General features: G+C 41.7%; 1 protein-coding gene across 3 annotated transcripts in view; it reads left to right on the forward strand.

Moving 5' to 3' along the window:
* Positions 1–16,377, forward strand: part of RC3H1 (ring finger and CCCH-type domains 1) — a 39,316-nt gene extending 22,939 nt beyond the window's left edge. Inside the window, exons 13-19 of one of the 3 annotated variants that reach the window (XM_054979469.1) lie at positions 845–997; positions 1,663–1,876; positions 3,151–3,241; positions 3,359–3,494; positions 6,596–6,766; positions 7,361–7,467; positions 8,774–16,377. In XM_054979469.1, the coding sequence (XP_054835444.1) occupies positions 845–997; positions 1,663–1,876; positions 3,151–3,241; positions 3,359–3,494; positions 6,596–6,766; positions 7,361–7,467; positions 8,774–8,927 (1,026 nt within the window). In that variant the 3' untranslated portion in view covers positions 8,928–16,377. The remainder of the gene's footprint in view (positions 1–844; positions 998–1,662; positions 1,877–3,150; positions 3,242–3,358; positions 3,495–6,595; positions 6,767–7,360; positions 7,468–8,773) is intronic. The other 2 variants (XM_054979470.1, XM_054979471.1) reach the window with 2 other exon arrangements.
* Positions 16,378–17,031: the final 654 nt, after the last annotated feature.

Here is a 17,031-nt window from a genome sequence, read left to right on the forward strand (position 1 = left end):
TGAAAGACACTGCAGACTTGGACAACCTGAAAAATCAGCAGTGGCTGAACATAGCCTAACGCAAACAGGGCACAGTATCTTATTCCAGGACACCAAAATACTGGACAACACTTCCAACTACTTTGTCAGACTGCACAGGGAAGCCATTGAAATTCACAAGCATAAGCAAAACTTCAACAGGAAAGAAGAAACCTTAAGAATGAACAGAGCATGGTTTCCAGTTCTGAAAAACACCAGGCTAACAAAACATTCTATCCCCGACAATAGCCCTGCAGAGAAGATTAGCACATCAAGTACCAATCCATATGCAAAAGAACCTTCCCAGGACACAGTGAAGCCTCCCGCCATTAGCATTCCACACCCTGGGAAACTCTTACAGGATGACTCAGCTCAACCCCATCCCTCCTGAGTAGATACAAATGACCCACATCTTTTCCACACTTTGACACTGAGAGATCTCTGTCTTTTGGTGCTACACCTCTGAAGATGCCAGCCACAGCTGCTGGCGAAACGTCAGGAACTACAATGCCAAGACCACGGCAATACAGCCCGGAAAACCCACAACAACCATCATTATTCTATTGATTGCTAAGGATGTATTGCCATTGTTATGGTCTCTGACCGCAAATAAATTCATTCAGATTCAGAACACTTGAGTGCATCCCCCATGTTAAAATTCCACAGCATGTGCAAAGCTAGTAAGCCAGAGTGAAGTGATGCATGCAGAGTACATTTTTAGTTTCTGTTTGGTCCACATCTTATTTTACAGCTATCTTGCTCGTTCTTAATGCCAACCCCCTGCCTCCTTTCCCTTTTTTAAACCTTGGTATTTGTGCTTCTGCAGTACATGGATGAAGATCTGAAGGTCGCTGGCAAATACAAAGGAAATGACTACAGCCAGTATTCTCCTTGGTCATGTGACACCATTGGCTCCTACATTGGAACCAAAGATGTAAAACCCAAAGACATTGTGGCTGCGGGGACTGTGGAGATGGCGGTAAGCATGCAAGCAAGATGAAACAAATAGTTAAAGTGAGAAAGAGATGTGTGATGTACACTTACAGAATTGGTGTGATGCACGTACATCCATATACAAAGATCTTAACTACAGATCACCTCTTCCTGTCGTGATGACTTTCTGACAAGATGCTAAGGTTGCTACTTATGCGTAGGCACAATTTCTGGGATTTCCTTAAAACATCAGACCAGACCATGATTAAGGAAGCTTAACAGTTGTTTGTTGAATTGATAATCCATGGTTTGCAATTAGCTAGCGGACCATCATTGGAGGCCATTTTACTGTGGCTTTATACAATAACTGAATTGACAGGCATCACTTTGACCCCAGAGACTGTGGCATTATAAAGTTGGGAATGAATATGTAAAGCTTTTGTCTTTGCTCATAGATTGTTTGTTTGTATCTTGGTTTAATGAATGTTGTTGTTTATTGTATATCTTTAAATATTATTTTATGACAACTGCTAAACCACCTTGAAGATCTTCCTGATAGGAAGGCAAGATATAAACAGTTGTTATATATTTGAATTGTCATCCAAATACATCCCCTCTTTATCTGTCTTGGTGAGGACTTCTCAGAAGGGACGAAAGATGAAGAATCCCATTTATCATTGCCCTTTCCTTCCCCATCTTTCATCTTCTCAGAATGTGGATAGCAAAGGGATGCGAGACCAGCGGTTGGATTTGCAGAGGAGAGCGGCGGAGACTGGTGATGATGATCTCATTCCATTTGGAGACCGGCCCACTGTCTCTAGGTTTGGTGCCATCTCGCGTACATCTAAAGCAATGTACCAGAATCCTGGACCCATGCAAGCCATGACGGTTCAAGGAGCTTCCACAAAACCAGTCAACATTTCAGGTATAAACATACGCCTTCAGGACTCAGTTCCTTATACAGTAGTTTTATACCAGTGTTATAGCTCAAGTGCAGACGTGAGCTGCCTCAGGCATCTGCTGGTAGTTGCTTATAGAGATAGAGAACAAAAGGTGCAGGGCTGGCATAGAATCTCACCTTCTCCCCCAAGAAATGCTGTTGATGGATTTGAAAGTAATCCTCATGGCTTCCTCCCTCCAGCTGCATCCCCCTTAATTACCTTTAAGCAAAGATACTCGCATTCAGATGTCCCAGGTAATTTTGAGTTAGCTGAAGATCTTAATGCCCCATGAAAGAGGAAGAGGGAAGGTGTGCACCTGAGCCTGGCAATTAACCAGCTTCATACCTGTTGCCAGTTAACTCCAGTTTGTTCATGGCATCTGTATTTAGCCTCTGAAACTTGATCCAAACCTTCGTTTCAGATCTTGATTTCAAGGAATCTCTGCTAACCTTGATGATGATCACAGATACTGGGTTGGATTAACTATTTCTGTTGATGGAGAGGGAGGAATTTTCACCACTCCATCCTTCCCACCTCAGACCTCTGAAACCACACACCCCATGCTATTCTTGGGATTCCCTGTCTCCTAGGAGCAGTATTTCTGAGGCCTCTTGTGCTGCAGTGGGAGGAGGGAGGTGAGAAAGTCGTGTTCTGTAATTAGAAATCCCAGAAGGAAATTTCCAGTGAACCCAAGCCCACTGCTTATAACCTACTTAACTACAGGTGTGTTGTGCAGAGGGATTTGCTCCACAGAATGAGCAGAAAGCCATAGAAAGGAGAAGGAGGGTTTGGCAAATACTGTTTTGCAAAGGGTTTTTTACCTTGTTTCAGAAAAACGTAGTTTTTTAATTCAATCCATACCCGCTTTACCAATTTTATTTTGTTCTTCCTGCATCTCCTTTTTATAGCAGTGAGACTGTCCAACCTCTCTTCATTCTCTTTTTCCTTTCCCACCCCCCAGAGGTTCTATTAGTTTTTTCCCAACCCCCACCCCCCGGCCCCCAACCCCCCAAGATTATAAACTGTGATTTGGGCTTCCACAAATTTTTTCTCTTTTCCCTTATATTTCCAGCACAAAAGTAGAAAATTGGGTGGTTTTCTGTGGGCTGCCATTACAAAAGCAATTCTTCACAAGTGTAATACTGCATATAGGGCTGTCTTTAAAAACTGGCAGCTGTATTTTCTGTATTGTCCATGTAACATAAGTCATTTTAATAAACACGCACTTGCTAAAAATACCTTTACAATTGCCTTGTAGATTACAGCCCTTATGGAACACACAGTGCATGGGGAGGTTCACCATACGCACCCCACCAAAACCTACCTTCTCAGGGACGTCTAAGTGACAGGTATGAGTATGTGAACTTGCTGTTCTTAGCTGAACATGCTATATGTGTGCTCCTTTTTGCCTCTAACTCTCTGAGAAGAGAGAATGGAAATATCTTTCTTTTTTCTGCTTCCCCAAGGGAAAGATTGTCCATAACAGATGCAGCTGGCCATGGGAAACCTTTACCATCAGCCGAGAGGGAACAGCAACTTCGGCTTGAACTGCAGCAACTAAACCATCAAATCAGCCAACAAACACAACTCCGAGGTCTAGAGGTGTGTATTGTGTCCAGAGGTCATTTGTTAGAAAAAGAACTGCAGGAACTCATTTGCATACCTCATTAGCATATGCCACACACCCTGACATCACTGGAAGTGTGTCAGAAGGTACCATCCACCCCTCAGGCCCCTTTCCCCCAAAATATCCAGGTATTTCCTTAAAGCAGAATGAACTCAAAGCAGCTTACCCTCCTCTGGAGAGCCAGCCCTGCTTGCACCCACCCACGCACTCACTCACTCTCTCACAAGTCACATATGAAAATAAAGCAGCAGAATGAATTCAAAGCAGCTTACGTTCCTTTGGAGCCCAGCCCCACTTGGCTTGCACCCACTCACTCACTTTCTCTCTCTCTCCCTCTCTCTCACGAGTCACAAATGAAAATAAAGCAGCAGAGCCTGCTGCTAAAGACGAGGACAGTCAGGAGGAAAAGGAATCCCATGTGACTTCTTTTCAGAGCTGCCGGAATGCCGTTCCAGCACGTTCCGCCTCCAAATGAGCCCTGATTGTGTCCCTTGAGAATTTTTTTCGGAAGGGCCTGGAGAAACTAAATATGAAAGAGAGGGAGAGCACTGTGAATATGAACATATCCTCCTTGGATTATGTTGGAATACAGAATTTGTCATCACTTTTTAGCAGTCCGAAAAATGGGAAGTAGTTTGCCCCAGTGTTTTTGTGAAGACTTCAGTTTCTGTGTTCTTTTGAATGTGCACTCCGTCTCTGTCTTTTAGAAATGTGTAGGTTTTATTGTCCTCTTGTTGGTGGGGAAGAGTGGCCTTCAAAATAATGGGATTTTAGGTGATGATTGTTCTCTGTTCTGTAATTTTGTGTTGTTTGACTTCCTAACCAGCACAAACCAAATAATGCATGCATGCCTAACAGCAGCATAGCAGACAGTTATATTTAGCATACAGGTTCTCCACCCAAGGGACCAAAGTGAGCCCCTGAGAGCTCAGCTTGTTCCCTGTGTGTCCTGACCAAGAACAACCCTATTCTCCCGCTCTCATTTGCCAGCCCACTGTATCTTTTTAGTTAGACATTGCTGGTTTGCCTACCCTATTCACTCGCTTATCCAAACATTAGATGATGTTTATGAACTTGACGATTCTCTTCAGAGGAAGTGTTAGGAAGAAGTAATATATTTCTCATTTACTCCACTAAAATGATATTTGGATATTATGTGTTTGTTCAGAACTAGAGACAAATCAGTGTTTGATTCTTGCATGCCCACTTTTGCTGATGCTGTAGCAGAGGAATATTGGATGGCTTGAAAATACCTGGCCTGATTGCCCATCAAGTTATTAATTTATTAGCTTGATGTTGAACTAGATGCAGCACAACTTTAGAAAATTTACATTCAGGGCATTATTGGTAGACAGACTTCTCCTAAGATGCATGAGGCTTGAAATTTCAGTAAAGGCAGGACCTTGAAGATGAAATCAGTCAAACAAATGCTTATTTATATAATTAGAAACTTAATTCCAAATGACCTTTTGGATGCTTTCATGTGGCATTTGTGGTACATGCTGCAAATTAATTAATTAAAGCCAGAACCGCTGAGAATCACCTTCTGAGCTCCTCTTTACAGTATCAAGACCCAAGCTAAATATCTTAGGAAAAGAAACTACATGACTGGACCAGTTCTGTGCGGCCCCAAGATTTTTGTATCCCTTGTCCTCTCTCCCCTTCAGCCACCCTGTGTGTTGCAGTGATTTTCAAACTTCAACCCATATTGACTTGGTCTGCTGCAGAAGGCATTGCTGATGAATATGGGATGCAATCTAGAGTTGCAGTTAACTCCTGCTGAACATTAACCCAAACCTCTTGAGCTTTATCGTAGCCCAGCATGAACTGTATGTTCATCTTGGAATATATCCTAAATTACACACTGCAGAGGAAGATGGCAGTGGTAGGGAAATTATCTCTCAAGGAAGTTTGCCTGTCATCATTGATTTTTAATTGAGGAATGTCGGATTCTCCAGAACAATGTCTTTTAGGCTACTGCCTTAGAGCTAAGGGGGAACCTCTGGTTTACATTTTAGATTACGTTTTTAACTATGTTATAGTGTGGCTGCTTCAGGCAGATACTTGGTTAAATAAGCCGGCAACAACTTGTGATAATCTTGGTTGCAGACAAAATTTCTGACTGTTTGAGCAAGGTTATTTGACTGCCTGGTGCCTTAGATTTCTTTACAGTTTGGTCTATGGCTACTTTTAAGACTGTTTGCACATAACCATGGTTCTCATTCATCCACTCAATCAAAATGACAATGACAGATGAAGGGGAAGTATTACTTCCAGTAAAGTGATCACAGCTTTCATGGCCGTGGAGCAGAGCATAAGAACATAAGAACATAAGCAAAGCCATGTTGGATCAGGCCAGTGGCCCATCCAGTCCAACATTCTGTCACACACAGTGGCTAGAAATCCAGTGCCATCTAAAGGACTGTCAGTGAGGCCAGGACACCAGAAGCCCTCCCACTGCCTTCCTTCCAGCACCAAGACAACAGAGCACCACCTCCCCACAAAGAGAATACCATCTATGATGATGATGGTATACCATCTATGATGATGATGACTGGGCTTAGATTGCTTTATGGTAGGCAGGTCTACCAGTGGTTCTGAGCCACAATAGCCAATCGTAGCCTCCGCATACTTCTGAACGCCAGGCTTTGGAGATGAGGTATCTGGTGGCTGTTCCCCTTATGTCCTGCTTGGGGGCTTCCTGAAGGCATCTGGCTGCTGCTGCGGCTGCTGCTGCTGGATACAGAAAGACGGACTTTTGGCTTTTAATATGATCCTGTTTGGTTATGGGGTCTGCTGTTCACATGGCTAGCTTAGAGCATTATAAATTTTTATTAAAAATTTACAGAATCTGGGGAAATACTATGAGGTATTGTTTCATGAAATAACTATCTTCCTGAAGTCCGCCTTTATTTGCATTTCAGTTTTTTAAAACGGCCTTTATATTCTGTGTGAGAGGCAGGAGGGCTCAGCTTTGAAACCAAGCAAAACTCCTGAATTTGGGGCCTGGTTCCCATGTCTGCATGGATGTTGTTTGTGTGCTCAGTTGTGTATGTGCTTGGCTTTGTGCATTTAGGCTGTTAGTAACAGGCTGCTGTTGCAGAGGGAGGCGACCACCTTGGCAGGCCAACCACAGCCCCCACCACCACCTCCTAAGTGGCCTGGAATGATCTCAAGTGAACAGCTGAGCTTGGAGCTGCACCAGGTGGAGAGGGAAATCGGGAAGAGAACCCGGGAGCTGAGCATGGTGAGTGCTTTGGGGGTAGGGCAGAGGAGGGCTAGAAAAGACAGCTATGCTGGGTGAGTTGTGAAGTTTTTTCATACCTTGCAGGAAGACGCCCTGCCATATGACTGCTCATTCGCATTAGCTGTTCTTATTCATATCTCTGTAGCTAAACAGATTTGATTTTCCTGACTTTGATTTGTTTTTATTTGTAGTGTAATGCTAAGGCTGCTTCATGAGCTGCCACACAGGGGTAAAAAACGCTTTACAGATAAATGTCAGTAAATGCTTCTGCTGGTGGAAGATAATTTACTCTCTTAGACAACCTGTGAGCAACATCTGTTAAACAGCATCTAGAAGGGGGCCAATGGTTTTCCAGCCTGTGGTGGTAGACTTCCTTGGTCTTTGCTGCTTGATACATGTGCTTTTGGGATGCTCTGTACCCTGATAGAATGGACAGATAATTTCTAGGCTTATGATCTCTCGTCCTGTGGCTTTTGCACAAATCAGTCTGTGTTAACATGTTCTGGTCCTTTTCCATGCTCCCTGTGGAATGAACTCACAAAAGCTTTTTGTACATAGTGAAATGTAGGTGATTGTCCTTTCCTTCTTCCCAAGGAGAGTCAGTCTTCCCTGGAAGTGAAAAGCAAACTGGGTGCCAGTAAGCAAACAGAAAATGGACAGCAAAGCAAGGTGCCAGCTGAGGACCTTGCAATGACATTCAGGTAATAGAGCACAACTTTTGTAAGTCCTTTTAGTGATAAAGATGGGATATATGAAATACAAGTTAAACTGATTGAAATACCTTATTTATAATATTGGTATCAGTGACACATGGAAGATTTTGACATTTAATGTTACAGTGAACTCTAGATTTTTGGTGAGAAAGAAAAAAGATGTACAGTTCCAAATGTGAGGGAATTCTCCATTAAATGCTTGAGGCAGTTCACAACAATCTCTCAGCAAGTTATCAGTAAAATTGACAAGCTATCAAGAGCCTGGAACAGAGTTTCCCAAAACAGCATCTCAGAAAGCAGAACAGCTTTATTGGGAGATGTAATAAACTCTGTTATTCTAGATTCTGCCTGGAAATATTGGTTAATGGACCAGTATCCTCTACATATGTTAATTCCCATTTGCTCTTTCAAAAAATTACCTAATTGTCCAAAGAATGAGTGTTATTTTAATTAACTATCAAGTAATTTTGCCCGTGTGCCTTTCTGTCCATGCTACAGTGGTAAGCACCACTGTTGTCCCATCTGAGTTGTATTACTGGGTACTCCAAAATGTGGACAGGCAAATCCAAACAGAATGGACTTGGCTAAACCAAGTAAGGAAATGAAGATAAATATGAGCATGCTCTTTCGCAGTGCAAGAATGGTTCTGCTGTTCTTACTATTTTATGTGTTTTGGTGATTTGCTACTGTATTGTGGATGAAGACAAGCATACATTCTAAAGCGTGACAGGTTTCAGCTTGCATTCTCCATCCCTGAGAACTTAGATGCCTTAGAATGCAGCAGACTTGAGTTGAAACCGCATCCACCACGCTTCAGCACGTCTGTCTTTACCCAACATTTACCTACAGCAACCAATATGCCATTGAGGCTATTTCAATTTTATTTTAAAAAACATAGCAATTAAATATTCAAGTCTAATAGCAATTAAGAAACACTGACTAGCCAGCCCATGACCGTCCAGTCCCCCCACAATAATGAATAGCCACAAGGTTGCTGTAAACGCCTTCCAATAAGGCATCTTTGATTCTCTTCCTAAAAGTCATCAAAAAGGGTGCTCTTGTCTTCTCAGGCTGGCACACTTTCGCAGGGTTGGCAGCACAACTGAGAAGGCATGGATTCCGTGTGCTACCATCTGTCTGTGGACCACCATTGATTGGAGTTGTATAGCCAACTGCTTGGACTCTCTTCTCTGGCTTACCCTTTTAATTTTATTCAATCTTCTTCTTCTCTCTCCCCCTTCCCTCACCTGCCTTTCTCTCTGTCCTTTTCCCTATTTTGGCATTCATTCTTTAGCAGCGATATTCCGAACGGATCAGCCCCAACCCAAGAAAACGTCGGCCTCCTCTCAAACAAAACTGCAGCTCTGAACTTATCAGAGGACCCGGAAGGGGGAGGAGGCGAACAGGACTCTCAGAGGGCAGGAACGACATCTGCATCTGCTCCCTGAAGGAACAAAAAGCATCCCTCCACTTCTGTCGGGGGTCACCTCCCCCCCCCTTGGGACGAAGGGAGACAGCAAGAACTACAACAGCAGCAGGTCCAGAGATAATGTGCACAACACCACTACTAGAAACAAACCCTGCACATAGTTCACATTAACACATTTTTTAATTAAAAAAAATGAAAATTAGCAGTATCTGCAAGCAACTCAGATTAAATTTGTTTTTGTTCTGTGAATGAACTTTATTTTAATAACTTTGGATGCCTTGAATGCCAGGGCTTTAAAAGAAACAGATATTATATATATATATATACACACTCTGTTTGATTAATTGTATGATCTTAATGAGGTAGGTTTTCTCTTTTATTTTGGTATTATTACATACCCAGTGTATAATTCCTTTTAGGCCTCTTTACTCCTCCCTTTGCAACAAACTCACTGCTTTTGTATGAGTTTGAAAGGGAAAAAAATTGGGAATGCTAGATGAAGGAGGAAGGCTCTAACTTGCTTGGTTGAAAATTGTGTAGCAGAGTTGATCTAAAAGTAGCTCTCCTTAAAGACAATACCCATTCCTTGTCATTGATTCATCATTTTTTCCTAAATATTAATAGATTTTAAGCTACAGTAGTGATGCATTTTTATCACTTGGCAATAGCAAAACTCCATACAAACCTTAAGGAATAAAAGAGGGGAGCTATTTCAGAAGGGAGTAGAAGTATCTGGGCTCCTGAATCAATATGAATTGGCTAATGTAGCGTAATCTTGTCTCTCAAGATAGGCAGCAGATTTTTTGATTTTTTTAAAAAACTTGGATCTGAGGAAGTATCTGCAGATGGATATTGTGGTTTTCTGATGCAATAGAGAAGCAGAGGTGAAGTGGAGATAGGGAGTGACGTTCTCCCTTTTTTCTGTCTCGTTGAAAGTAAAACCTACATTTTTGTGCACCTTCTGTGGTACGATATCCAAATGCCATTGGGTGGGTTGGGGGATTGCCTCTGTGCCAGGACCTATAAAAAAGTTCTGTTTTGGATGAGATAGGAAAACAGACAAGAAATCCAACCATTTTTCATCTCTCTTCCTTCTGCATTTTTTATTGCATCCAAAGCTGCTGTTAGATCCCCTTTAATCGTTGGCTTGTCTTTGGAAATTGAATGGGGTCTTCTGTGTCAAAACCTTTTGAGAGTCAAGGATTCCTCTGCTTAAGGGAGGATTAGCCCCTGGAAAAATATCCCTTACATAGTTTTATTTCAAGCAAATCTACTTTGGAAAAAAAATCTCTTACGGATCTATATGGAATGAAACATTTCTCATTTCTGCTCATGGCACTTCATGTTGAGACTGCCTGTAAAAATCCCACCCTGCAAGACAGAGGGGGTCTTGCTCATGCTGCACACATTTTTAACACCCTCCCCCCCCCCTCCACTTTTACATAGACTCTGAGACGTTCTGAATGAAAAACTCTTGGCAAAGGCTTCCTCACATCTCTTAGGCCGCCTTCTCCCGTACGAATTTAGACTACTAAATCTCAGAAAGCACTGGCTATGTAATAAGTTGCAGGGTTGCTTTGGTTGGGTAAAAGCAGAAGTTCATTCATCTTGTTTTAGGGTTGTTGTCTCCCCCTCTTCCATTAACCCCTTGTTGAGGTCATAGTAACCTTCAGCTAAGCTTGGCATTTGTCTGTCTTGTTAAATAAAACAAAAAAATTGCGGGGGTGGGGGGAGAAGGACAGTTCCCTTGTTGCCTACCAGTAGGAGAGTCCAAGCAGAAGACTCTTTTGAGTAGTGATGATTATTTAATTTGCCCAGTCAAGGCACTGCATTTATATACTATTTCACATTGAATTTGATTATGCCCTACAGACCTGGCTGGCCAAAAATTTGATACACATATTGGCTTGGGATTCGAGCTTTCTTTTTTTATTTAAATAAAAATTATATGTATGTATATATGTATATATACATATATATGTAGTTATATCTGTATATATATTGGATATGTTTTAAGAATTTTTTTCGCACGAGTGCAGCTGTTGTCAATACGTTTGGGAGGTGCAGGCACTGAAATACAGGCATTTTTAATTCTAGTCTCTTCTGGTTCTCTTAAATTCACTTGACACTGTATCACTACTTGTTTTTTCTGAAAGCATAAGAGATGTTGAAGTTTTTAGGCTTTTGGGGCTTTTCCTTGAATCACAAGAGTGTGTTCGTTTTGCAGCTCCTTGATTGTCTTTCCTCTTTTCATATCGTTATTCTCCCCCCTACACACACACACACTCAACTGCCCTAAGGTCTAGGTAGAAGCCTCTGTTCCTCTTTTGTGAGTCGCTGGTTTGAGAGAGCCCGTCGCATCTTCCTAATGGGGAAATCGGAGTATAGAATTGCGAGTGATCAAATGAGGAAACTCCAGCTTGTAAAAATGGCTTTCCTTCTAATTTCACCCTCCTCTTCAGGAAGCAAGGTGTACCATTCCACACTGAAAGAGTCAAGTCCAGAACAGATTTTTCTCATCTTTTGTCTAGAAGTTAAAGCAGTTTAGTCTCATCCTAATCGTATGAACTGTGTAGTTCCAACCCAGTTAGAAAGGTTAGATTAGATTAGTTTCTAACTACAAGGGGGCAGGACTTCATAGTAGAGGCTTCAAGCAGCCCCAACACAGTTGCGTGCCCTGAGTGTGAACTATAAATACCACCTCTTAATAGTTGTCCCCTTGCTTTCCTTGTGCTGTCCTTTGTGCACAATGTCCTTGTTATGATCAGTCTATCTAGGTTAATGTCCTGTTTGCACAACTTCTGCAAACCACATTGATCTTGGCTTAGTTTCCTTTTTCATTTTGTGTTTGTGTGTGTGAGAGAGAGAGAGAGGGAGAAAGAGAGAAGTTAATAAAAGACACAGAATGAGAAATGGTGAAATTTGTTGGCTGTTTTATTAGAAGAGTCTGTAGTACTCTAGTTCTAGCTTTTATAGTTGACTTTTCTCAGGGCCTCCACTCAGGAACTTTGCAGTGAAGGTTAAAATGCTGGGATTGGTATGACCGTTGCTTCCTAGCAGGGAAGGTAGAGAAAAATGGTTAAACGCAATCATCAGCTGTTACACAGCAACTTCAGTGGCTTCCCAAAAACCGCATTCAGGATCTTTACTTTGGAGTTAGATTCATAAGCTGAAAAAATGGGGACCTGTTGAACTTCCTCTCTCATACCAGAGGAGTAAAGTTTTTCCCTTGCAGTTTCTTTTGAGTGGTAGAACTCAGATTTGTGCCGCAGTGTTGTAGAAATGCAGTGAGAAAGTGAGTTTTCACATGGGATTCAGAATCTGTTTGTCAACTGCAGATCCATGTACCTTTGGACTCCGGACAAGTCTGAAAATCTTTGTCTTCTGATAGCTAGGGAAAACAGAGCAATGGTCATATACATGATAGTGTCCTAGATGAAGCCTTATGACTTCCTCCACCCTTCATTTATAAGTCAGTGAGTGACCACCACATTTTTGTTAGTGAATGGTCATAGCTCTGAACAGTCACAGCTCGGATGGTGAACCATTCTGTTGGCTGCCTCTTCCACTCCATTACGTTGCCTGTAAGATGGTTCTTTTTAAAAAATTTCTTCACTTTAATAGTTGCTTAGAGCCCACTGGCATTAGCAATATATATTAGCCTGATATTTTGGTACTAAGGATGTCATAGTAAACATGTAGTCAAGCACTCCCTGTTTTTTTGCAACAAAATGTATTCTCAGACAAGTTGACAAAAAACACATGTTCATACGTGGAAATTTAACTGAAGCCCCAGGTTTCAGAACAACATTTAAGATCTCTGACTCACTAAAATGGAAGAGTAACACCTGCTTTCCTTGAATAAGGTCAGTGCCTTTGTTTTGTGCTAGCTGGTTTCACATTAGTTCTTGGTGATCTTGGCTAATAAGAACCTTGCAGAATCCTTCCTGCTTTTCTAGGTGGTTCTTATCTTGCTGTTCCCTCTCTTTAGGCATGCCAGTCACCCTCCCTGATCATGCACCAGTTGACAGCTTGCTGCCTCAAAACCGAGCATTCAAATGAATTCGCTTAGCCAATAACTTCTGTGAAGTTGCCTTTTCTAATGGTGTTATTACTCAGTGATACACAATTGTGGTATTGCCCCTACTGGTAGGCAAATGAGGTGGGGGGATCTGTATAAATGTGGAAAACATCTTTTTTTCCATTCAAGGAGAGCCAAAGACTTGTGCTTTACTCTTGGTTTGTTTGTTTTTATTTTAACTTTACTGGGCTAGCCAGTTTGGATTGGGGGGGAAACTTTGTAATGTTTTGTTTTCCAGCTCTTAACACTGATAGAATGTTCAAAAGCTCATGACTGTCGAGCCTTATGAGAATACATTAGATGAATAATTAGCAGGTTTTGGAAGTGGTGTGTTTAAGCATCTCTTTAAATTTGCAGCCATTTATCTCATCTTGTTTGTTAAAATATACAAATACGCACAGATGTGTACATGGTTGAACACTCTCCCAAGTTAAATTTACAGTTAGCAAAGGGATTATTTTTTTAAAGTTGCTGTTGTTTACTTTGATTATATTTGCTTGGAATTTTCTATCAAACTTGAGTTGACATAAATCTAAGGAAGCTTTAAACAGAATGGGAAAAGGCTCTTTAAATGCAAGTTGCGTCAAACATACCCAGGGGGTATATATTTGCTTCTGCAAAGACACTGCCTGTGTTGACCACATAGGGAGATCTGTGGCTGCAGAAAGTGTGTTGAGCTCTAGCCTACAGATTAGACAGATTAAACACAGTGGTGTCTGTTCAGTGCTATGCGGAAGTCACTCTTTATACACTCTTTAATCATCTTTGTACATGAATTCACTATAAAGGCAATAAGTAGTAATTGGAATGCACTTGGCTTCATAGTTATATTTATTTAGTAAGCATGGGCCTCTTTAAAATAAGGAGCCCCAGGGCAGCCTCTCCCAATTGTTCTCATTAAATGCTACCGTATATTTATAGTGAAATTTGCATTATGGCCTACAGGTTTGCATATCTTAATCTCTGGGGAAGGTGCCTTTTCTATTTCTAAAGCCAAGTTTCCCAGCCTTGAAATCCTAGACTGTATCTTACTACTCCACTCAGCAAAATGTGATGCCTTCCTCCAACTTAAAGTTAGACTGGAGGAAGGCTTCAGACTTTGTTCAGTGAAATGGTAGGATATGTGGCTCTGTTTCTTTAAATTCTGTGACAGGAGAGTAGATCACTTCCGTGCCTTCTGTCCTGATGCTCTCATCCAACCCCCATTCCCCCTGAAGCAACAACTCCAGTTTTGTCTTATAACAGGGAGGGGAGGGGAGCATGAAAGGTGGACAAGGACACCACGAGATGAATAGAGGAGGAATCCTGCATCTGTATACTCACCTGCTGCTTTCAGAGGACAGAGGCAAAACCTCTAGATTGTGATCGAATGAGCCCTTTCCAGACTGCAGGTTCAGATACTGACTTGGCTGATAGGGTTTCTTGCTAAGTACAAAGTTGAATTTAACAACTTGAAAGGAATGTGAGTGAGAATTTTTAAAAGCAGCTTTTGTGGCATTGGGAAACAATTGCCATCACTTTGGGTTTAATATTTCACATCTGAGCACTGCATCGACCTGCTCCAGAAATAAAAGCGTCATGTCAGTGAGATGCTGGTAGAGAATTTTACAAATGGGAACCTTCTGATCATCCCCAAAAGCACCCTTTGAGATGTACCTATCAGCCTGGTTTTGGGTTGATCTCGAGCTGTTTGAAAACTCAGATTAACATGCAGCAACTAATTAGTGCAGTCACTCCCCCCCCCCCCACCGCAGACTTGGTTGTCCAATACTCACCAGGATTTATTTATTTGTTTAATCCCCCCCCTCCGTTTCCTTTTTTATATATAATCTGCCTGTAGAGGGTTCTGTACTTAAAAGTGTAGCTAGCCAGGGCACTATTTGTGATGTCCCAAAACATCACTGAAAGGAAAGTGACTCCTCTTCCTTTCACTGCTCAGTGAGAAGTCTGGATGGTGCAGTGGCCTTCCAGTATTTATTAACTGAAATGTGACTTAAAAAAAAAATTCATTTTGATTTCTCTGATGAGCTACTGCAGTAAGGGTGTGGTTTAAGAGACAGTGAACACTTCCAGTTTTCATTGCGATACCTGAAGAGATGTGTAGTTGGTAACTCAAGTTGCTTGCCATTTGATGACTTGGTAGCTTCTGTTCTGACGTGTAAATTGGGTTGCCTGTGTCTAAATATATGGCTGCCTTATGCTTTTTTTTAACATCCAAGAATATCTAAAGGGAGTGGGGAAAATATATAAATGTCGAGGGGCGGGGGGTTCCCCCAAAAGGAAAAAATGTAATGCTCAAATGCAGTCTCTCTCTGAAAACTAAAAGTATTAGATATGCTGATGTTACATGTATAACCTATCTTTTTTATGATAACAGAAATCCTGTGGAGTATTTGGTGTTTGCTATAAACAAAATTTGTTTGCTTTTTGTGTATGTTAAAAGTGACTGGGCACAATTATTAAGTGGGGGAAGTCACCTGCACAAGCCTCATTTGAAATGCATGAGGATACGTGCAAGAAGACCGCCACTGGTCGGCCCTTTTGTCGTTAACGTTAGTTTATTGTGGCAGACAATACTCACAAGTCTTTGGCATCCAAAACCAGATTGTGTAACTGGATTGGACTCCCACAACTGGATCTGCATAGGGAGCTCCTTTGAAAGCTTAGCCTTGGGTAAGACATCTGGGGTGGGTGGGGGCAAGACAGGCAGGCCCACTGATGATGGGACACTGCTTTGTAGGTTGTCTTTACAACACTCAGGCGCTGTAGAGGCAGAAGAAACCCATAAAATGAATCTCTGCTGCCTATTGTATGTTTACAATTGCCTTGCAGTCTCTGCTTGCTATGTAAGCAGCCCGTTTGCTAACCATGGACCCCTTTCCCTGAAGGCGACTTTATCAGCAGCATGGTGGCATTTTTTGTTAGTTTTCAAGAATTGCCAATCAGCCATCTAGATTTTGCTCTTTGGTGTTGTTGGTTTTTTGTTCATCAAACCTGCCCCCCTCCCTTTCTGTTTCCAGAAGTCCCCTGGCCATTTCCAGTTGTGGGAATTCTCTATATGTGTGTGCATTCTTAATGGTTGTGTGTATGGTGGGGGGAGGGGTTTAAGCCAAGTTTCCTTTGGTCTTTTTAGGATCGTACCAGTCTCCCCGAGACATTCTTAAGTCATTATCACCTTTTTGGGTGGAGTTCATTTTTTTTAATAACTTTTGACATTTTTGGTGCATATATGCTTGGGATAGAGCTCATGTAATTTACCAATCGTATTGATTGTATGTGATTGTGCCCTGCAGAGGTATATTTAACAAAAAATAAATAAACATTTAAAAAATAAAAAAGTTAAATCTAGGGTGATGATGCTGTTAATAAAGGAGACTGAGATGTTTGAGTCAGGCAATGAGTGACTTTTTTGTATTTGCATAGCGCTGAAGCTGTTCGTACCCAAACACATTTTCTGGCTGGGCAGAGCAGCTGGAGGGGGGGGGCGGGCAAAATTCTTTTTCCCCCACGTTTCTTATGGATCCTTGCAAGGGGGGGAAGGAGAGTGAGAGCCCAAAGGTGGATGAGCAAGCAAACTAACCCCTCCGCCTTGAGTTTCACAGGTCCCTACTTGTGCTGTCCTGTTTTATGTGAAGATAATTATATGCGCACAGCTTTTCTTTGATAGCTCATAAATAAATGATACGTCTCAAAAAAAAATTCTTGCCCTGGCTTCCCTTTGGAATTGCCTCCGCCTCATGTGGCTCCAGTGTACAGTTTCAAGGCCCAGTTCAGTTCATCTAAATTGCACATTAAAAAAAAGGGATTTTAATAAATACAAGCCAGTGGCTTTTATCTGCCATTGTGGATTGCATTGTATATTGTGAATAATAACTGGAGAACACGCACTTTTTTCCTATTCTCCCCAGTACACATGTAAAAAGATACTACTGTTCCTTCAAAGCAGCTTCTGGGATTGTCTCATGAATTAACACAAAGATTTTTCCTGCTTTCTACACCTGGGAAATCCTGAATCATTTCCTTTAAGGGGAGAGGTTTCATC

Source organism: Eublepharis macularius, chromosome 5, assembly GCF_028583425.1.
Source record: "Eublepharis macularius isolate TG4126 chromosome 5, MPM_Emac_v1.0, whole genome shotgun sequence".
NCBI classification, from domain to species: Eukaryota; Metazoa; Chordata; class Lepidosauria; order Squamata; family Eublepharidae; genus Eublepharis; species Eublepharis macularius.